A 22,978-nucleotide genomic window follows, 5' to 3' on the forward strand; every position below is an offset into this window, starting at 1 on the left:
GCTTATAACATTTTCTGGCTGCTGGGCATCTGTGTCCTCCTTGAAGCAAAAGGAATGTCCCCAGGGCACAGAGCGCTCCTGCTCTATATCACATGACCCCCGTCCACCTGTGGCTCTTGTGCCTGCCCTACCTCCCAAGTCACCCCCGCCTCAAACTTTCTCTGCAGGTGTTTGTTTTCTGTTTGGTTTTCAGGTACCTCTTTTACCACTGCAGCACTTTTCATGGTACAGGTCAGGGAGCATGGCATCAGGTCACTACTGTTCTCCCAAGGACCAAGGGCAAACCAGGCCAGGCCTGGCTCTGAAATGGAAGCTATGCATTGCCTTTGTCTCTAGGCCTTCCTTCACTTTAACTGAAGGAAAACTCAGTTCTATGTTTACTTCTGTTTTCTGTTTTGGGTCTTAGATGACTAATTGCAGGCCATGCAGTCTCCTTAGTAATTATGATCTGAAATTTTGTAGCTCTAACATATCCTATCCAAGATATTTATTCTTTGAAATTGTGCCCCATTGCTTCCCTGCAATTTGACATCTAGGTTCCCTTGCCTTCCCGCTTTGCATCATTTCTGCTCCCTGGCTTGAATTAGGCACTGTGTCTTATGTCTGAGTTGTTCTGTGTTCTAGAATGCTAGTCCTGACTCCACTCCTTATTCTTGGCCCCTGGATTTTAGCCCTGCTGCTGTGTTTCATTCCTCATCTCCCTCTTCCCCACCCCCATCTGCCTGGATTGCTTTCCAGCATTGAGGCTAGTCCGAGACTCCTCCTTGAGTGCTATGGGCTCTCTTTAGGCATGTCAATCCCATCTGTGGTCTGGACCTGCAGACTAAGTTTAATACTTTTAGGCCTAAAATGTAGGGAGGACATCTCACTGGAGAACGTAGAGAAGATTAGAGAAGTCTCTCCCAATAATGGGTGAGAATCTAAAATGGACAGTGGGCAATGAAAACCTGTGGACCTGACACTTGCCAGGAGTTGAAGATAGTGCAGATTTAAAATCCCATTGACATTTCCTAATCTAAGAAACCAGATAGGGGAAGGGCACAGAGCAGGAAGTAGCAGCCTTCTAGGAGTTGTAACCCCATCACTTTTGAAGGCTCTTTGCTACCTTCGTCATCTGTGAAATGAGGCAGTAGTACCTGTCTCCTTGAGGTAGCCACTGAGGTAAGGTAAAAGAGATCAGCTCTCTGAACTTCTCCAGGACAGACCCTGGCCCCGGAGAACATGGTCCCTGCTCTGATGCGAGAGTAGGAGTTCTCATGGTCCTTGCTCTGACTGTGTCAGAATGGTCAAGCAGTCTCCAGCTTGGCTCCTTTCTCTTTTGCATCCATCTGGAATGACGTCTTTGTCTCTCCTCGCTGTGTCTCTCAGCTGTCTGGAGCCATGATTTGCCTGGATTGCCAGCTTCAGTGTTAATTTGGATTCAGGGATGTTTCTATGTTGTCCTTTGACACCTCTCTTGTCACCAGGGGATGGGGCTAAGGGTGGCTTAGGAGGAAAGAATGACAGATAAATCAGAAATCACCGACTCTCAGTCCCTTGGGTGCCAAGAGGTCCTGACCTAGAAACCTAAGCAGCCTCTGTGCCCTGCACGAGTCCTGAAGCCTGCTCTGGGGCCTATCTTGGAGAACTTACCACCCGGTGAGCACTGTAAACCAACGAGTGAGTGCAGGTGTGTGGAGGGCACAACCAGAGCCTGGGTGAGAGCCCCACCCAGCTCAGGGGAGGGCCTGGCCTCTCATCTGGGAAAGGAGAAAATAGGACAAACCAAGCCATGGGAGCCCCACTATGCACTCTCACCGTGGACCCTGGTGTCCAGAAAACTCCAACCTCTAGAAGCTTGGGGAAGCCCTTCAAGAGCTCTTTAGTAGGGGTCCTGAGGCTGCAGCCAACTTTGCCCCAGCAGAAGATGCCCTCCAAGGATCACTGTGCTTTTCTCAGTGTGCACCAGGCTCACTGCGGATGCACTCTTCCTTTTATCTGCTTGATATTTACAAAACGCCTGTCTTAAAATGCTCATACAGGTATTGTTTATGATGGAGCCTCTCAGAACATCAGCTTTCAGTCACCAACAGGACCAAAAAGCAGGAGAGATTCCACACTAAGCACTTCTCTGTGTCCAGCTAAGCATTAGCTTAGCATCATCCCTAAGCATTACATTCCCATGTGCTCTGGGCATTGACTCAGCACACCAGTCCCTTGGTAATTGTTTTGCAGATTAAGTAAGATGACAGAGATAAGATATGTGGGCCAGACACTGGATGAGATCCCTGAGAATATACCTGACTCTGTCCCAACCCCTCCTTTCAAGCACTGATGTCTAGAGGAAGAGACAGCTACAGGAGATTTAGGCGATTCAGGCAGGGGAGAGGCTCAGCCAGCAAAATCACTTTCCTACTTGGAGGAAGTGGCTTAGATTGGACACAGAGCTTCCGTACAAAGGAGCTGGGGCCCCAGGCAAGTTGCCTCACTTCTCTGGGCCTCAGTTTCTTCTTCTCCATGTAGGAATGATGGTGATCAGTCACGGCCCTGTGGGAATTAGATGTGACTACATGTACCTAAGCCCAAGACCTTCATAGATGCCTGGTGGTGAATGTTGTACCTTGTTTCTTAGAAATATGAAATGTCCCCTCTTCATGACTATTTGAGACCTTGACAGCTTACTTAGGGGGCAGTGGGTGACCCCCAGCTCGTAACAGCAATGACTGTTACTGAAAGGATACTTGGGCATGCGCACATATGCACACACATACAATAAGCCTAACACTCTGCCTTGCCAAGAGCTCAGTCTTGGTTACATCCACAATTGAAATGCTGGCCAGTGTCTGTCCAAATACAGCAGAAACTGCTGGCCTAGTCGCAGGGGAGCCTCTGGTATATGATGCTGTGTCTTTCTTCATGAATAAAGAAGCAGAGCTCGCCTGCCGCAGACAGCGGCCCCTGCAGAAAGGGAGCCAGATCCCTGCAGCTTCTCTCTTATCCTCTGCACAGGGCGGCAGGGTTCAGACAGATGCACGGGGCTGGAACCGGAGCACAAGTGAGTGATCCCTGCGGGGACCTCCCAGAACAAACTAGAAGCAAGACCTGCTTCTTCCTAAGGACAACGTGCATTTTTCCAGGCCTTTCAAAGCGAGACAGGTCAATCGAGTTATAATTGGCTCTCTAATTAGAACTCCCACGAGCTGTTAAATTCTTTACCTGCTGCCTGGCATCTTATACAAAGGTGACAGATCTGCTTCTGCCTTTGGAATGATTAAAGAAAACCAGCTATAGTCTCCCCTTGCTGCCAACGGCAGCCCCCCTCCAGCCATCCCCACCCCCACTCAGACACCCACACACCTACCAGCAAGCATGACGGGACAGGGCTGTTTGCTGAGAAGTGGCTGCAGGGAAGTTGGGCTAGGAAGGCTGTGTTGTTGACAGGGAGAAAGCTCATCCCACCCCTTCCAGAGCAGGAAGCGTTCAGAGAGTATCAGTGAAGCCCTGAGCCTCTCTATCAAGCTTCTCATGATAAAGAAAATGTATTCCACCAGACGCGGTGGCCCACACATGTAATCCCGGCTATGCAGGAAGCAGAAACAGGAGGATTGTGGTTTGAGGCAAGCCTCGGCAAAATTTTCGTGAGACCACCATCATCTCAAAGAACAAGCTAGGCAAGGCAATGGTGATACATGCTTATAATCCCAGCTATGCAGGAGATGGAGGATCTCAGTCTGAAGCTGGCCCCAAGCAAGAAGGTCAAGACCCTATCTGAAAAATAACTAAAGCAAAAAGTGCTGGGGTGTGACTTAAGTGGTAAAGTACTTAAGACCTGGAGTCCAAAAACCTAGTACTGTATCCCAACCCCAAAATGTCTCCCTTTGCCACTTTCTGTATCCTCAGCACTGAAGAAAATAGGACTTTTGTGTTGCTTCCCTTAACCACGAGGATGACAGTGTGGCTTGGACACCAAAATTGGTGATTGATGGTCCAGCATCACCTGTGTTTGCTTTGTGGTCCCTCTGCTCCAGTGGGAGGGTCTCTTGTAGCCCCTGCCAGCTAGGAGGTACCCATAGTATGTGCTGGGCAGTCCTGGCCTTCTCACCTCACCCCACCACTACAGTGACCTCAAGTGGGCAGCCTGAAGTCAGCCATAGTGGGAGGATTTATACGATGGAAAGTGCCACTTATAAGGACTTTTTTTCTTTCAGAGACCAGTTTGCTGGCACATCACTGAACTCACAGGTCCAGAAGGGGGGATTAAGAGGGAAGGAAGGAAAGGCTCCTCCAGGAGCAGTGTTCTTGGGCAGAGGAGACCATCCCAGGGAACGCCAACTCAGGACTCCTGAGTGGAGTATTTGGCACAGATCTAACAACTCTCCTGCCCTCCAGGTGGAAGCTGAAGGAGCCAGGGCAGGGATTTGTGTGACCTCAGCACGTTATTTGACCTCTGTAATACAGAAGTGAACATTCCACCCTAACAGGGCTCTCACTGGGGCCAGACACAGTCCTTGGCATGTGCCCAGCACATAAACGTCACCTCACAGCCAGCCATTCATCTCCTGACCTTCCCTTCTACCAGAGAGGCTGTGAAAATTGCATGGGAAATAGAGACCCTCAGGGCCCCTAGAGGATGGACATCATGCCTTCCCGTGGGCCTGCCCTTCCCCTGCTTCAGGAAGGAAAGGGCTCACTTTCCAGCCATTTGTGCAGTTGGAGAACAGTGGAGCTGGAGCACAGGCCAGCTATTACTTTCCTGAGTCCACTGGCCCCAGGTGGCCACAGGAGTGATGTTGGTGGTGGCTTTAATTTGCTCTTCCAGTTTGCCCATCTCCCTCAAGTTATTGTCTAAGCCCCAGAGACCCCTTTTTTCTCTTAGCTCCATGCAGGGGCGCTTGACTTCTGAGAAGGCAGCCTGCTCCTGTGAGCTGCCCATTAAGTAGCAGGGGGCCATGTGTGTGAGCTTAGCTAAGCAACCTCTCTGTGCTCTTCCCCTCAGAGTTGCCTGGGGGTTTTTGAGATGTCTCTAATCTTGATGCTGATTTATTCCACATTGAAGTGGGAAATGATAAGGGCTCAACTGTGTGGGAAAAGAAAGCACCAGGCTGGGTCTCTGTTCTTGAAAGCTCCAGCCTAGCGGATGCCTTACAAGTGTGTGTTCCCCAGGTAGCAGTGGCTCCCCACTCTGTTCCCAGCCTGTTTGCCATCGTCCTTGTTCTAGCTCTGAGCCTAAGTTGGGAAGTCTAGGGAGAAAGTTTGTAAGAACCCCAGGAGTGAAAGACCCCATTTCCAAGCAAACTGTCTCTCTTTTCCTCACTAAATTGCAGCTTCTGTAGCACTAGTGCCCAGAAACACATGTGGTGTGGTGAGAAGCAGCCAGAGCAGAGCCAAGTCCTGGCCAAAGTTGGGGTTATGAGTTCTCTTATTATTTTGGGGGAAAAAAATGTCCCAAGACTTATCAATTCTAGTCCTCCCTTCATTGGAAAGTATCTTATCATTGTTCCTGTTTTAAAATGGAAAAAACGCTTCATGCCAGACCCTGGCAGGGATGGGGTAGGTGCTGGCCAAAATGACCGCGTCCACATGGCAGGTAGTGAATCATCCTGGTGTTTGTGCCCCAGTGAGTTGTCTGCAGCTGCAACAGAGCACTGTCCACTGCCCCCAGCGGGGCCTTCCTCCTCCGTCCCCTGTCTCTTGAAAACTGGGGCTGTGTCATCCTGATGACACAGGCTTTGTGTCATCCTGGCAGCATGAAGCAGCTGGCATCCTCCAGATGGAGCCTGGGGGAATCAAATCCCAAGGCAGCCTTCAGAGATGGGCCTGGAAGCCTGCTGGCTGTCCTGACTGAGGACAGCATCCATCACCACCACCCAGCTACACTGGGCCCAGGGTGCACGTTGGTAAAGAGGCTGGGGTGAGTTCCACACCCATGCTCATGGTGGACCCTAGGCTGGACAGGAGGGTTGATGAGTGGAACTGGGAGATGATACTCATTCCATAGTCATCTATTGAGTGCCTGCAGTATCAAGAATGTGACTTTCATCAAACCCCAGTACCACCATTAAAAAAAAACAATGTGACTTTCAGCCAAAAGTATATATTATGTCTGGGTCCCAAGGACCATAAGATCTCTGGAGAGGCAAAGATGAGTGGTATAGCCACTGCCTCTGGCAGCCTGAGTTTTTTTAGTCCAGTAGTAACTCATCTACACTATTGGCTTTTTGGTGCTTTGCAGAGTTTTCTATCAATCCAGAGACCTTCCAGCATACCCACTGAACCCATCCTTTGTCACTATATTCTACCTGTCTGCCTGTCCCAAAGGAAACTAGGAGAAAGTGGAACTGTACTGCTCAGTGACCCTGCAAGGGCCATGGTTGCCTGGTCTCACCTGCCACCCCACTCCGCAAAAACAGAGCAGAGCCGCTCCCCTTCTCCCGTGCAGAGGTAGGATGCATGGTTTCCGTGCTGGTCTCCTGTTGCACTGTTTTGCTGCTAGACATCAGAATTCACCTGGCCTCTGCTCCTCCTGGCCAAGTTGCTCCAGAGCCTCCTCCAAGAAGCCCTCCTGGCCACCTGAGCTGCTCCTACTCAATTTCTAGGAGAACATACACACTGAGTACACGGTAGTGCGGGGAAATCTTATCAAAACCGGTAATTTTCAGCTGGAGATCTTTTACTCAGCCCCTTCATTTTCTGCATTAGAAAAGTGGGAGGCTGAGAGAGAAGACTGGATGGCACTGGATGGTGGATCACAGAGCAGGTCAGGGAGCTGTGCCCCCTGCCCCATGAACTGCTCCATTCCTGCCCTTCTACCCAAGGAAGGCACAGCTTCTGGCTGCTGAGCAAGGTAACTAGGGACAGGCTTTTTTCTCCCAGAATTTGGTGACAAATGGTCAGACTGAGAACAGAGAGTGCCCCACTAAGGTGTGGCCTCCTTCCCCCACCTCACCTGAGGACAGGTTGAGCAGGGCCAGCGAGGACCTGTGAGGGTTGTTGGGAAGAGATTGCAGTGTTGGGCCATGTAGTGGGGGCTGGGGTGTCTAGGATTCTCACTCTTGGGCCCTGGGACTCCAGCAAGTCCCTCAGTGGAGCTCCACAGTGGTCACACATGAATTGTTCTCTGACCTTGCCAAGCATTCACTGGGAGCCCATCTGACATGTAGAGCCACCTGCCTCTCCCAAGACTTCTGGGGGAATTAGACCTCTGCCTGGCTCTGTTCTTTTCACCTGTGGAGTTAGGGGTCCAGAGCACAGAGGAAGCCTGGGCCTGCAGCAGAACTTCCCAGATGCCTGCACCTCCCTAGCTGGGTGCACACCACCTGTGGTGGCATGCTACCTTCCCAAACACATGAGCTGTGGCCTCCCCTGAGGGCAGGAGGAGTCCCCAGGGGGCAATTAGCATCAAACTTTCCACCGTATGGATAACTTGGGCTATGGGGAAATGCTTGGCTTCCAGGCCATCCTGCGCCGTTGTTCTCTGCCCAACTTGTTGTTGAGGAAGGTAGATAAAAATAAATAAATAAGTCAACCAGGGAGACATATAACTAAGTCAACAGGAGTGTCTTGCCCACTGCCAATGGAAAAGTACCAGCCAAGGCACCCATACTAGCACCCCCCCCAGAGCACACTGATGGGGTCATGTCAGGCCTCACAGCATCAAGACCAAAGCATGCTTTTTCCCCTAGCAGCATGGTCAGGCCCAGGGCTCAGGCCCAGCCTCTGAGCTCATCCCATTACTACAAAGCATGTGATGAAATGGCAGTTGGGGGAAGGGAGGCTGGAGACTCATCTGGAATACTACCAAGAATGGTCTCCGGCTTCGGGGTCAGGAAAATGGCTGGGGACCCCAGGGCTTCCTCCTGTCTCCTCGTCCACCCCCATCACCCAGCCTGAGCTGCACTGAATGGATCTGGTGTCGATCCTCACTGGCTGTCCTTTGACACTGCATAGGACTTGCTGACCTGACGCTTTCTCAATTAGGTCAGTGCACCATGTGGTGCTCCTGTGAATGTGGGCATTGAGTTTATGAATGTTGTGCCTCAGGCTACCGTCAGTGGACAGCTGCCCTGACTCTGGGATCCCCCAACCCCCTGTGGCAGCCAGCGCCCCTGTCAGATGCAAGAGGCACTGACCACCCAGGGCTGAGGCAGGGCAGCACTCAGCAGAGGAAGCAGATGCCTCCCTTAAGTCTTCATAGTGCCAATGTCAGAAACAGACTGATGTTGAAGTGAAGTTGTCCTGCTGTTACTAAGGTCATTTCTCCCTCTTCTGCCTGACCAGCAAAATAACCACACCATTCACTCCAAGAGCAAGTGAAGGGACTAGTGTTGGGGCTAGGGCCAGGACACTCTGTTCCAAGCATCTGTGAGTGGAAGTGACGTGCTGCTCCCATGCCTCTTTGCCTTTTGAAATTGCCTGGTTGCTAAATGATCTCATCACCCCCAAGATCCAGGAGCCTGCCCCAGACCATTCAGGTGCAACCACCAAGAGGCTTCTGCTCCAGGAAGAATTAGGCGGGGCAGACAGCAGCTCACAGGGAAACTAGAGGCAAAAGCATAGGAGCTTGCTTGGGGTCACAGGTTCTTCTCTCCAGCTATGTGGACATGAGTCAGCCACCTGGATCCTGAGCTTCCGCCTTCATTTGTTTAGCAAAAGGGTTGAGTGTCACATCATGTCTTCTGGGGCAGTCCTCCCTCATCCTCCTTCCATCAGTCAGGTGCTGGCCTGGTGTGTGAGCGAGCCCTGCCCAGCTCCGAGTGCCTCAGGCTGGGGTAGGATCCACTGCGCTCCTGTGGGCAGCGAGTGTGGCCCATCCCCAGCATGCGGACCATGCTGGCACACCAGTGCTGTGCTGTTGTAGAAGGGAAGAAAGAGCTCAGAAGAGCTTCGGTTGTAGCAGAGTGAACAGAGCCCCAGCCTGGGAACCCAGATGCCCGGATGCTGATCCACAGCTCACTTCTGTGACTTTGGCAGTGTGCAATTGGCCTTCCACATCCACAGATGAACCAATCGCCAATCAAAAATATCCGAAAAAAACCGCATCTATATAAAACATATACAGACTTTTTCACGTCATTGTCTCCTGAATAATACAGAATGGCACCTGGTTATAAAGCATTTACATTGCAACAGGTATTACACATATTCTAGAGGTGATTGTGGGAGGTTGTGCACAGATGCTAGGCAGACGCTACACCATTCTCAGGCACCTGAGGATTTTGGTGTCCGAAGGAGTTCTTAGAACCAATTCCCCCATAGAGCCTGAAAGATGATTGCGCTCACCCTCTCCAGGCCTGCATTTGTCCCCCTATAAAATAAGGATACTGGCTCTCTGGGAATGCACTGTGCTCTACTCCCCACCATGCTGACCACCACCCACCTGGACATGAGGCTCTGGGTTTTGGGGGCTGCTGCCAGGAAAGCTATAGTCCCCTCCCTGTATGTCCCACCACTCCCCAGATACTGTTCTGTAACAGCCACCACAACCTGTGGATATTTTGGCACCAGTCCTGAGCACCCAGTTTCAAAGAAATAAGGCCAAAGTGAGGTGAGGGCAAAGGCTGGACAGGCCCTTGGGCTCAGAGCCAGATTGCCGCATCCTGTACAGTATCTGCTGCATGACAGCCTATCACTCTGGCACTTCTGATTGCAGAGTAAGCTCCTCTAGAATATTCCAAACCATCCAGGAAGAAAGCAGCTTTAAGAGATTCTGCCAAACAGGTGTCTCAAAAAAAAAAAGTAAAAGCCATGCTCACATTTGCCTGAGGCTTAATGGTGCCTCTGTCTGAACCCACAGGTCTCCCTCTAAAGATTGCATTGAGCAGCAGAATTCAGCGAGGTGGGGAGAGTGGGTGGGAGGTCTGAATTTACCATTACTGTAAAGCACTCAGGACAGCAGTACTGTTCTGGAAGCTTCCTTCAGATCCCGAAGGACTGTCACATGACTCCAGGGGACTCAGAACATCAGAGACGGGGGATTAGATGAAAAGACTAATTAGGACTCCATGTTTTTAAGCCACAGTCCAGGCTGCCCACTGATGGCGTGGACTGCTGGGGAGATGGAGTTCCCCATTACTGGAGGTGTAAGCAAAAGTAGAAGACCACCTGTTGGAGACAGCAGCAGGGACCTGTACATCAGAGACTCAGCACCTGTCCCAACCCAAGGACATCTGCTTCCATAGCTGGTTGGCCACTGGCTTAGAAAAATAAGAGGTTTTTGGAAAATTGAGTTTTATTTCCTTCTGAGTTAGTTCAGTGTTTTCCTCAAGTAAAACATTTGGCCTGGGAAAGGGGCCCCATGAGAAGGCGGCCCCTGCAGTCCCCAGATGTCCTCAAAGAGGGAGTGTTGCCTCTTGGAGCCCAGCTGGGAGTCCTCCGCGGGCCCTTTCCCTCCTGGTGTAGGCAGCACACGCTGATGAGGAGAAGCCTCAGTGTCCACCAAGCACTCAGGCCCTTCCCTGCCCCAAGCCAGAAGCATCCCTCACCCTTCTTTGGTTCCTTGGGCCCCACACCAGGTCTTACTGGCGGCAACAGATTTGGTCATCTGTTGTAGTTAACTTGAAGGAAAGAGAGGGGAGAATCAGCCTGTGTTGTGGTTCTGACATTCAAGCAGGAGGAGTTGGGGGACATGGAGGGGAGAGACCACAGTGATCCAAGGGGATTTACCTTTTATGTTGCCACAGCCCTGGCCATCATAGATGGAGAACGGCCATGTAGCACAGGAGCCTGGCTTCTGCTGACGTACTCCAGAGCCGCCCTCCTCTATCTGAGCTGACCTTCCATGGAGGCCCCACTCCTCCAGGCAACAGGTCCCCAGCAGCTGACAGTTTCCTTCCTCTCCTTTGTCCTGGCAGTCTTCCCTTCACTGCCCTTCTGCCCAGGTTCCCAGAGCAGAGCTTGAAACTGTCTTTGTTGTTCTGAAGGTTAAGTGGCCTTATGAAAGCTCTGTCCCTGCCCGGAGGCCTGGAGTGTGGGGGTGGGGAGGACTGGGGGCCACCCAGAGATGGCTACATGCATGCACACTGGGGTGCCCACTGTCTGCTATAGTCCCAGAGTAGCAGTATGAGTCCATCTGCATGTGCCCTGGGGGGCAGAGCTGTGTAGTCAGGACGAGGGTGGGCTGAGGACACCTGGCCCTGTGGAGCTCCTGGTCTAGAGGCCAGTCTTCCAGGCTGGTGCTGTTTTCCTAAACACACACACTTGCTTTCCTTGTGAGCTGGTGCCATATTGAAGCTCTCAGAACAAAAGAAACACAAAACAGAGCCCAGTAGAGACCAGGCCTCACCTGAAACTGCTGGAATCCAGATAGAGAAGCCACAGCTGCAGCCCACTGGTGTGTTGCTTCTTACTTCCTTCTTTGAGGGATTGCTGGGAAGCAGGGATGGCTCACCAGTCCCCCCCTTAGCTGCCCACCAAACGCTCATGCTCAGAACCAGTGACACCGCTGATGTTTGCCAAAGAACACAGGGCAGCTCAGAGGGAGGCAAGGGCAGCCCTAGGCTCTGTGTTCCAGAGCTGCTCCAAAGAAATCCTGACCAAGACTTTGTTTCCTGTGGTCTTCTCAGAGTGGCACTAGTTTGCTATTTATGTTCTGATTTGAAAGAACTATATTTTGCAAACACCACCACCATCCCCTACCTCCCTCTGATTGGTGGCATCCTTAGGGAAAAAAGCAAATATGCAAAGAGAAAGGATGGAGTATGTTGATCCTCCTCGTCTGTGGGCCTGTGCCCACCAATGCAGCCTCCCAGACCAGCCACACTGCAGGTCTGGGGCCCATTTCCCTTGATAATGGAGCACTCATGGGGGTTCCATTGACTTACAAAAAGCTCTCAGTCTGCTGTGCGTACAGGGACTGATGGAGAGGCTCAAGTGGTAGAACGCCTGCCTAGGAAGTGTGAGGCCCTGAGTTCAAACCCCAGTACTACCATAAAAAAAAAAAAAAAGAAAAAGAAATAACTGCTGTGCATACAGCCTCTTGCAGAAAAAAAGCTGAAATCGGTACTTTCAGAGCACTGTGATCAGAGATGAGAACTTGGGAACTTACTGAAGGTCAGGCACTCCACCCAGCTCTTGGAGGTTGCCTTCCAGCCCTACTGTGTCCAGCAATGGGGACAGGTGTTGAGCAAGGCTCTTTTCCTCTTTGGCCCACTGTTGCCTTATCTGCAGATGGTCTGGAGATAGTTCTGGGGTTTTCTTAGGGAACAAGTTAGCTCTGTGGTATGTGAGCCTGCAGCTTCAGGGAAGGCCATGACAGCCCCTGGGCTCTGCTGGGAACAGAGCACCTTCCCCAGGGGCTGTGGCTGTCTCTCAGACAGCCACCATACTGATTCCTGTCCCTTCCTGTAAGACCATTAATAGGAATGAGAACCACCATGTATTTGTTTTTGTTTTTTGATGGCACTGGGGTTTGAACTCAGGGCTTTGAACTTGCAAAGTAGGCACTCTACAGATTGAGTCACACCTCCGGTCCATTTTGCTGTGGTTGTTTTAGAGATGGGGGTCTCAAGAACTATTTGAGCAAGCTGACATCAAACCACAATCCTCCCAAATTCAGCCTTCCAAGTAGCTAGGCTTATAGGTGTGAGCCACCGGCATCTGGCTCTACCATAGTCTTAATGTTGATGAGGGCAACCGTTCTAAGGTTGACAGTGCATGCAGCACTCTGCTAGCTCTTTGCAAACTGCTTCTGTGATTCCTTGAGCTCTCCTGTGAACCCGTGTCTTCCCCTTCACACAGATGAAGCAAATGAGACTAAGTGGACCAAGTAGATGGCGAGCTGGCAGGCAGTCCCAGCTATCCAGCAAGCCTAGGTGTCACACACCTTGAAGAGCTAGCCTTTCCCCTGTGGCCCGGTGGGTCCCTCTAATACACAAACCCCGCACAGCAGCCAGGCCTGCAGTGCCTTTCATGGCCCCTCCTTGTGTCACGAGCCCCAGCCAGCACAGCTATGGCTCAGGCCCAACCAGCTCCGCTGCTCTATCAACTTCCCAGGGGTGACAAAGCTGGATGAAAGGCTTTCCTTCGGCTGCTACCACCACCCCTGATGGTAGGAATCCCACCTGCGCAGGATTCTATAGCTTTATCAAAAAGGCTTGGGGTGCCAGCTACACAGGCCCAGGCTGGGTCCTGAGAAAGCTATGGACATATTTCTCAGCCCAATCCAGTTCCTCCAGGGCTCTACCTATCTTAGCAACAAGGACATCCCTGTCCCACAGCCCCTGCCTTGGGACCCTACTCTACAAGCATGGCTTGACCTTTATAGCTGTACCAGCTGCTGGCTCATGGGTACCTGGAAAATCTTCCCCCCTCCCCAAGGCCAGTGTGATGAACTAGAGCAGGGCCCGGGCTTCTTGGACCACACTCAGTTAATAGTGGCATTAGTCATATTATTTTAGGACTGGTTTATTTGTCTGTTTTGCCCTGATTACTTGCCACCTGCTTGGGGTCAGCCTGGAGTCAGAGATGACCGCTGGTCTGCTCCCTGCCCTCCAGGTACTCACAGCAAAGTCTAGTGGGGGAGCAGAACTAGAGATAAGCCACCACCCAGGACAGGCAAGCAAGCACCTTGGCATCAGTAAGACCCACAGTGCATGCATTATAACTCCTGGCACACTAAAAAATAATACGGGGGTAGGGGGTAGATCCATGCCTCTGTCCTTCCAGGTTTATTTGTGGTTTTGGAAGAGCCACCCACCCCCATCTCTGCCCCCTACCATGGTGTAATGGTGGCCATTCTGACCTAGAAGTGGGATAAAAGCTCTTTTAGTGCTCCAGACCCACATGTAACATCAGACTTCCTCCCCCATCCTTGGCCTTGGTGTGGCCCTTGCACATGTGAGGCTGACACCAATGTGGCATGGGCAGCTCACTGCTCTGCTCAGAAGAGCTGAGAGCAGAGCTGGGAGTCCACAGTATCGGCCAGGCTCTAATGTGCAAAGCACTGGAAACTATTCACTTCCTTCCTATGCTGAGTGTTTGGGTCCCCAAACACTGCCTGCAAAGCAACAGTCAGCTGGGAAGAAAGACCCGCCCAGTCAGAGGTAAGCCACGTGACTTCTAAGTGGCTTCTTGGGAAGAATGCTTTCTTCCAGAGATGTCATCTTCTTGTGCCTGTACCCCTAGAGGGACAAGCAGTGGCCACGACATACCTGTGAGCCCACCAAATGGCTGACTTCACTCTTGGGCAGAGCACCATAAGGGATGTCTCTGAAAGGGTCTCAGCCCTGTGGGCTTCCGACTCCGAGAGTAGCTCAGGCTGCTGGCCTCCTAAGCTCCTGGAGCCAGGGTCTTTCATTGCAGCCTTCATTGACTCCTGCAGGGCACAAGTAGCAAAGTGTCTAGTCCTGGGGCAGCAATTACTGCAACAAAAAGGCAGGAGTGAGGAAAATGCTAATTGCCCTCAAACTAGCCAAGTCCATTTCATCTCATTTGAAATAGCAGGTTTAATTTAATCCTTTATTTCTAATTTGGTGCATCACCAAGATCTTATTTGTACAAAACACCTGATTAGAATAATTACAAGCTTGGGAACCATCTCCATTTATGTTTAATGAAAGGGACCTAGCAAAGGAGCTCCGAGGTGACTCCCCCTCGTTGCTGGCTCAGGAACCCCAGGGCTGGGAAGGTAGAAGTCTGTTTCCACACCCTGCACAGGAGAAGAGAGAGGGTCCAGCGCTAGAGCACAGGCACACAGCACAGTGCCAGCCTCAGCTCTGCGATAGCATGGGCTCCTGGAGGTGGGTGAGGGTGGAGGGGTCCTGCCTGCCAAGAGTAGAGCCAGCACCCAGCACAGAGTAATGGCTCCATTATCATTAAACATTTTCACTGCTCTTTGAGAGCAAGTCTGCTGTCTGACTGTGCTATGTCCCGGCACATCTGGGCCAGCACCCAGTGGTTTTGTTGATTTTGATGTGGAGACAGGGAGTGTTGGATTATGTCAGTTTGAATCTCTCTCCTGCCGGGTGGAGGGTTGTGAACAGCAGCCGTGTGGACTGCCTGTGGGAGGCAGCAAGGCCTGAGCTCTTGGGAGGGTAACAGATGGACTGGAGCTCCAGCAGGGGGCTCAGGCTGATTGAGGTTGGGGAGGTCAGAGGGTGCTCAGCAGTGCACCAGGTGACAGCCATCCTGACAGAACCACAAGAAGGCTGGGGCTTCTGGAGTGAGGCCTCTGACTTTGGAGAAGAGAGACAGCAGGGCCTGTAGGACTAGAAATGATGTCAGGGCCCTTGTGCAGAACTGCTCATCAAGGCCAGGGTGGGGGAAGTCCCGCCCAGCACACAAAGGGACCTGGTGGTGTGTCACTCCTGACAGCCACGCACATCCAGCTCCCAGCCCACCTCTGAACCTTCTTGCAATGCTGGATGCAGCAGTGGTTTAGACCCCAGTCAGAGCTTGTGCAGGCTGATTTCTTGGTGTGACTGATTTCCAAGCCGCCCTTAGCTCTCTGGGAACCTGAGGAGAGGCCTATTTTTCATTCCTATGCCAAGCTTGCACTGGCAGCCCCTACAAGTCTGAGCTCTCTTTGAGCAGCTCAGGTTGAGGAATTAATTCCACTAAGCAGATTCCTCAGGATGCCTCAAGGTCACCTGAGAATGGCAGCCTTCAGAGAACAAGTTCATGCCTATGAAGGAAAAGAGCCCTAAACACTAGGGAACCCCAGAGGTGCTCAACTGTCCCACACTGAGCGTGATGGTCAGACAAGCCTTCTGGGGCTGTGCTCTGCAGGACTTTTAGGGTCAGGTAGAATGCCCCCTGCCCAATACCCTGAAGCCCCCACAGTCGGTTGCACCCAGATTCAGTGGCCTGACACTTTCTAAACAAAATTTCCAGCCCAGGTGCTGGTGGGGCTCCAGCAGGCCAGCCTGTGGGCCACCAAAAGGAAGCAAGGAGCCTGCACCATCCATGAGCAAACACACAGGAAGCTCTCAAACAGCAGGCCTGAGCCAGAGAAAAGCTGTGCCTTGGAGAGGAGCAATTTCCCAATCACAACATGGAAAGGAGCAATAAAATAAGCAATTAGTGGTCAGGGAAATGAAAGGGAAGACACAGCGTGGCAGACGCCCATTTGCTGTTGCTTGGATGTGTGTAAGTGGGTTATTGCCTGAGTGCACTGGGGCGTGATGCAAGAGCCCCAAAGAGCTCTCTGCCACAGCCACAGGCTCACCTCTTAAAGCCACAGGGGCAGCTCCATCCCTGTGGGCAGAACAGGTGGCTTTCGTCAGACATACCCAGGCAGCCTGCAACTCAATGTTCACTGGTCCTGGGACCTTGACTTTTCTGATTGTGGTCTCCTTGTCTCTAAAGCATTGGTAATAGATTAGCCAAGCACAGCGCAGTGCCTGACAGGGCAAACCCACTCCATGAAGGAAAGAGCACAGAGCTGATTTATAGCAGCAGAGCCTGGTGGGTCTGAACTGTGTTCTCCACCTGCAGCCAAGTATGCAAGGATGCCTTCCTGCCTTCCATGGTGGCTGTCCTTCATCACTTGTTTACCAGAGGCATGCAAAGCTCTCCCTGCCAGGAGAGCCACTAGAATCCCCTTGCTGGGTGTGTTATATTGTGCTATACTGAGTCTTGCCTAGAAGAAGAAAAAAGGCCCCTATTATAACCCCTCCACACTGCTGCTTACTGCCACCACTCAGACCCCTGCCTGCCCCCAGCTCCTGTTGGCAGCATCAGAATGTTCTAGGGGGAGCTACATTGACAGCCTATCCTGGAAGGAAACAACCAGGAGCTCATTAGACCTGGCATTCTGCTGACCACCACTTAGGCAAGTGTCCCTGGTTGGTCTGCTGGCCCTTAAGGTTGGGAAGTGATGAGGTCAAGTTGTCACATTCCTCAAGAGGAGCTCTATCATAGGTGACGGGCAGGATTCTTTGCCACCCTGGACTCCACACAGAGGACTCCACACAGTCCCTAGCAGCTGGGAAAGATGGGTTCTGCAGTGGCCAGCTGCATGCTGGGAACAGGAGATTTGCCTCTGGGAGGAGTAGTTCACCTGGTGTGATAACAGTTGTCCCACAGCTGGGGCTCTTTCTCTTTCTGAGCAGTGAGAGCAGGCCTTGCACTCTGGTGCACATGGGTCCTGGCCATGACCGTGTGAAATGGTTTTGGGGTCCCCAGGGAAACCAATGCACTTAGGACAGTGCTGAGTGTGTCCCAGACACTGGGGAGCATTCGCTATCAGTACTGTAGTAAGACAGTACTCATCCTGTCAGGAAGCCCCACCTGGAGCTGAGCACCCAGTTCCCTCACCCTATGAGAGGGATGGAGAGGGCTTGGAAGAAACCCTATGCAGACTAGGACTGGCTTTCTGTGGTGGCCTGGTTGTTCTTCCTCCTCCTCCTCCTTCTGCACCTCCCAGTGGAGGAGCCTGCACAGGGCTCACACACTGCCCTAGTACCATGGATCCCCTGGCTATCTTCCCACTGATCATGAACTCTTCCCAGGTAACCTTGGGTGCAAGTGACTAAGGAAGTCATGCTGCCTTTCAGGCACCTCTGGGAAGAGGAGGTGGTCAGCCCAAGCTACCCTCAGGGACTGGACACTGTCTGTTCAGGTGTCCCCTGCTTCCTCCAGAGCTTGTCTCCAGGGGAGGGGGGACACTTCTGCTGAGCCCCACCCACACCCTGCACCCATGGTGCTGCAACCCACTATTGGCAGGCACATTGTTCATGGCACTGTGCTAGATGGTTCTGCTCCAGAGAGCTGACCTACTGACCTCACTCATTGGTGAAGTTCGGGATTGAGAGCAGGCTGTATGGGGCCCATGAACCGCCCAAAGGAAGAACAGGACTTTGTGGGAGGTTTAGGATGAGACTTGCACAGCCATCAGGCCTTGGCTTCTTCTTCAGTGGGAAGATTAACCACTGTTAAGACAGCTTCTCTGCACACGCTTAGAGATTCAATGCAAGTATGATTCGACCCCCAAAAGGAATGAACAGATGAGTTTAACATTCATCTGGAGTAGTACAGAGCGAGATTGTCAGGAAATATATAGAAGCAAAGGACAGGAGGAAAAAGACTATTCCTACCTGTTAAAACATGACTCAGAGTAGCAGAAATTAAAACAGTATGGTTCTGATCCAAAAGTTAGCTGTTGCAGCTCATTGGAAAATAATAGAAAGCATTTCATGTCACAGTTCACCATTTGACAAAGGCAGGCAGGATTAGCCAGTTTGTGTCTACCACAGTAGCAGAAATTGATCTCTATCACCAGGACAATGTAGTCAGCTACTTAAAATCAGGCAAGTCACAGAGAATGAGAGATGTCAGTTCTGTGGAAGGATAAATTTCTAAGTGACCCCCCGAAATTATCAACCATCATTGAGTTTATTAAAAAACTAAAAACTTTGGCTCAAAGAAAATTCAAGAGTCAAAGAACAGACTAGAAAATTATGATGGTAGGTGAACACCAGTCTTATAAAAAAAACTCCCAAACAAAAGCAGGAGAAATAGCTTACAGAAGGCACAGGCGACAGCCACTAAATAGCTGATCGGAATGGTTGTCTAGATGGATGGACAAGCAGTACTAACCTTTGCTGGTAAATTTGCAACATGTTTGAGAACCCTAGAAAGAGTCATATCCAAAGAGAGCCACTTTGGGGGGACTCTCCAGATGGCTTCTGTAGTCTCTAGGGGACACAGCTCCCCAGCCCTTAGCCCCTACCCGGCGCAGTTCCTCTAAGTTCATTCATACACAGACTATGTGAGTTTTCCCAGTAAAATTTCATTTCCCAAAGGTTTCCAGAGCTATTGAAAAGACTTGCAGGATTTAGAACAAAGAAGTTTTTCTGGAAAGGTGTTCATCAGGGTGTGATTTAAGAGCAGAGATTGGATATGATTTCAGAATCTCTCCTGCCAATAGAGAGATTGAGTCTGTAAGAACACAGCTGTTGGATGAATGTTACAAACATGACATTTAATGGAGTTGTGCAACTTGGAAGCATGGCGATGATCAAATATTCGGAGACCAATACATACACCCTTATTCAAAATGCAAATTGACAACTGTGCACAGGGGGCATTGAGATCAGGGCTTGGTTAGGGCAGGAGGCTGTGAGCAACTTTAAAAAAAATCTGTCATAACCATTATGATAGTACTACAACTAACAACAGATACTCTTCCATGCAGGCAGGTGTCAGCTGGGACAGGTCACTTCAACCACACTGGGTCAAGCAAGACTGTGGCCTCCCAGTTGGTTGTTAAGTTTCAGATGAACCGTGTGAAATTTTGTATAGTTTTATAGTTTAAGAATGACTGAATCTCAGCAATTTCATGTGGTTCAAGTAACTATTTCAAGTACTGCCCCTGAGCCTGGGGAATTACTTGAGAGCTTACTATGTGCTCAGCTAAGTAGGAGATACAGTCCCATCTCCAAGGACCTCCCTGAAAACTCAAGGACAAACAGGTACCCACAGCTCCTTACATCTGTCTGACTGTCTGTCTCCAACTCCTACAGGCCCTGATCCTCCACCAGCTAGGTCGATACAGTCTGGCAGAGAAAATTCTCCGGGATGCGGTACAGGTGAACTCGACAGCCCACGAGGTCTGGAACGGGCTGGGCGAGGTCCTCCAGGCTCAGGGCAACGACGCTGCAGCCACCGAGTGCTTTCTGACAGCTTTGGAGCTGGAGGCCAGCAGCCCTGCTGTCCCCTTCACCATCATCCCTCGTGTTCTCTAGAGTGGGCTGTCCACTTCACCTGCCTCGCAGGCCAAGGATGCCCTTCATGGGTCGCCAGGGACCAGTCTGATGCCCACGGGATGAGTCTGCCGCACTGAGGCCCTGGATGGATGTTCAACTGACCACAGTGAACTAACCAAGCCAACCTTGAGTCGTCGCTCTCTCCCCGTGCATTTATTTCTCTTGTTGGTTTTGCCAGCCCAATGATAGTTTCTAAATCTACTGACGTTGTTCAAAATGGATTATGTGCCATATTTGGTTAGTTGACATCTGAGTTTCAGGTAAAATGATTATGGAATTAATCAGCAAATGTAGAAGGATACATTCGAAGTTAAAATTCAGTGGCAGAGCAGATTATTTTTATCAGAGCTATAAAGAAAGCAACTGTCCTGTCCTCTGTCCCTGCCACCACACCTGTCCCACCTTGGCCCAAAAACCAAATGTGAATTTTCTTGTTTCCCACCTCAGTACTAGTCCATGCCAGGACACCAGCTGACAACTTCTTGGTTCTATTGTCACTAATTGTCCATGTGATGAATTACTGTTCTCGTCACTTAGAACAAAGCCCGAGTCCAAGAATATTTATATTTTACCAATAGACGCCTGTTACAAGAGAAGGAAATATGAGTTATTTAAGTTTAACTTTTTTATGTGAATTCAGAGTTTATTTATCGATGGAAATATGTACAAAGAAGCTTCAAATGGAATATTTACCGGCATTCCTTATACATGACAAATACTTGGCTAAATGGGAAGATGATGTTAATAAAAAAATGATTTTTAAATGGACCCCTGACTCTTGTCTTTCATAGAAGCTGGCAAAACCTGAGAAAGGCAATGACTTAGATCCTGTGGTGGGGAGCTATCTTTCCCTACAGCCTGCCCTGGAGGGACAAGGAGGCACAAGGAGGACCCTACATAGAGTGGTCCCAGTGAGAACAGCTGCAGAGACAAACCTTGGACCTGACTCCATTCATTGCTCCCTGTCTGAACAGAGCAAGCAAGTGCTTTCCTCCATCCAAGCCTCTCTCTCTTCACTTGTGTTCTGCAGGCCATCCTCGTGGTTAATACGTTTCCTGTGTCCTCAGCATCCAAACCTCTTCTTTGTAGCCACAACTCTGATTATACATGGGAATTCACCTTTCCCAAATCTCCCCACATTGTCTAGATGGGACTTGAGATTAGAGCATGTGACCCAGGCCTGGCCAATCAACATCTTGCACTCTCTGGCCACAGAGGTTGAGGAATGGCATGTGACTTAACACAGTCCAGTCAGAGTTGGAGCTGCAAGAAAAGGCTCTCACTTTTTCTTGTTGGTTGTAAACCTCAGAAGTGAGGCTGGAACGGCAGCCCTCCTGTCACCATAAGGTGAAGGCATAGAGGTCGGAGCCAAGGACTGACAGAGTGGACAGCAAAACAAGGAACCAGAGAAAAATACCAGACTTCTACTTTCACCCACAGCAGCTTAGCTGAGCAGTTGTAGGGTGACCCTCCTCCCCACCCCAACTCCCGACTCCAGCTAGGACCCAAGGTAATGTGGAGGACCTGAGTTCTGATCTTAGTTACCCTAAAGCGTAGAAGGCCCCATTCAAGCTGAGCACAACCTCCCTGGCTCACTGAGGCAGGCAGGTGGTGAGGGGGCAGCTAAGGTCTGGGAACAGATGGTAGGACCCAGTATGGACAGAGCAGGTCAACCTCAACCTCAACCTCAGCTCTGACCCTGCCAGGCAGTACTAGGGGCTGTGAGTGGTCATAAATCAGGGAATTATAATGTTAGACATTGGCTCAGCAGGGTGGCAACTTGCCCCTGCTCAGGGCCAATCCTGCCACATGGTACAGGAGTGTGGAGTAAGACCACCCAAATCTGTACCAGACAGGCAGAAAGCCAGGACCTCTAAGACTCCTGGTCTAACACCCTACCAGTTACTTTCACTCCCTTGAGGAACCACCCTCCCCTTCCTCTCTCCCCTGTGCTCAAGGATGGACATAATCACGCTCTGACCATGACAGCCCCCTCAATTTCAGCAACTGACCTTGACAGCCCCCCAGTTTCAGCTACTGCTTTTGGTTTGGGCATGTAGCCTAAGCTCCCTGTGACTTTGGTTCTGGAAATATTAGGGAAAAAACTCTTACTGATAGGTTTGATGTCCTAACAGGATGCCCGCTTGGAGGACATTTGGCCCTGTGTGTGACAGCCTGCCTGAGAGTGGTGCCAACTCAGGAAAAGAGAATGAGGAGATGAGAATCAGGGCTCAGGGTCACCACTGGAGCATGGGAACCTAACATTTTCCATCCATCATGTGAGCATGTAGCTCCCTGGTCTGCTTAGAGCCCACACAATGGGTTTCTATTCTGAAAGACACCTAAGAAATGCTGAGAAGTGCTGTGGTCTCCATAGGCACTATGTGAGAAATCTTCCAACCCCCTTGACCCTCTGCCTTAATCCCACCCACTCAAGTTCTGCTTTACAGTAAGTCCTGTCTTTCCTCCCCAGTCCACATCTCAAACCTCTCCACTTCTCTATCTCTATGCCAACACCATAGCCCAGCCCCTCTTCCTCTCTCTGGCCCATGGCAGGCCCTCCCTGTTCCTGCCTGTTCAGCCTCATGCAGAGAATGGTATTGGGTCTCTTCCCTCTGTAACCTGCCTCCATGGCTTCCCAACTTTTGCGTGGAACAGGATCCAAACTGCAGAGGCCCTGGTTACCTGGCCTCCTTCTCCCTCCCCTCCTTGCTCACTGTTCTGGCTTTCTTCTAGTCCTCTGACCTGTCAGCTCCTTCCCAGATATGGGCATTCACTCATCACTCATTCATTCATTCACAGGTGAAGAAACAGAAATCTCAAGAATAAGAAGAAACCACCTGGGAAAAATAGGATTGAGATTTGGGCTTGAGAATAAGCTTTTGACAGGTGCCCACATCCTGTCAAAAGGGGTTTGGGGGGATCCTTGAGTTGTAGGACTACTGCTGATTGTGACCTCGACAGGTCATTCCCTTTCCCTAGTTTGGTTTCCTCACTTGTAAAATTCACTTGCTCACTCATTCATTCATCCATCCAACAGGCATCTGTTGTGTGTTCACAACATGCCAGACACTTGTGCTACACACTGGATACAGCAGCACTTGGAGCAGACACCATGCACACGTGGGGCTTCACTTCTTGAGGAAGAAACAGACAAATGTACACAATGGCAGGTGGTAACACACCTGGAGAAAGACAAAACAAAGCTGGGAATATAAGGACAGGCTGGGCTCTCCCATAGGCGATGTTTGGCCAGAGCCAGCCAGGTGGATTTGTGGGGGGAAAGCATCCCAGGA

At 50.8% G+C, this 22,978-nt stretch overlaps 1 protein-coding gene across 6 annotated transcripts in view; it reads left to right on the plus strand.

Annotated features, from left to right (window-relative positions):
• Ttc7b (tetratricopeptide repeat domain 7B) overlaps nt 1–20,450 on the plus strand; it is a 223,393-nt gene extending 202,943 nt beyond the window's left edge. For 5 of the 6 annotated variants that reach the window (XM_074067331.1, XM_074067324.1, XM_074067327.1 and 2 more), the window contains one exon: nt 19,440–20,450. In XM_074067331.1, the coding sequence (XP_073923432.1) occupies nt 19,440–19,661 (222 nt within the window). In that variant the 3' untranslated portion in view covers nt 19,662–20,450. Of the gene's footprint in view, nt 1–6,211; nt 6,440–19,439 lie in introns of those variants that run through there. The other variant, XM_074067325.1, reaches the window with a different exon arrangement.
• The last annotated feature ends 2,528 nt before the right edge of the window (nt 20,451–22,978 follow it).

This window comes from Castor canadensis, chromosome 3 (assembly GCF_047511655.1).
Source record: "Castor canadensis chromosome 3, mCasCan1.hap1v2, whole genome shotgun sequence".
In the NCBI taxonomy this organism is placed as follows: Eukaryota; Metazoa; Chordata; class Mammalia; order Rodentia; family Castoridae; genus Castor; species Castor canadensis.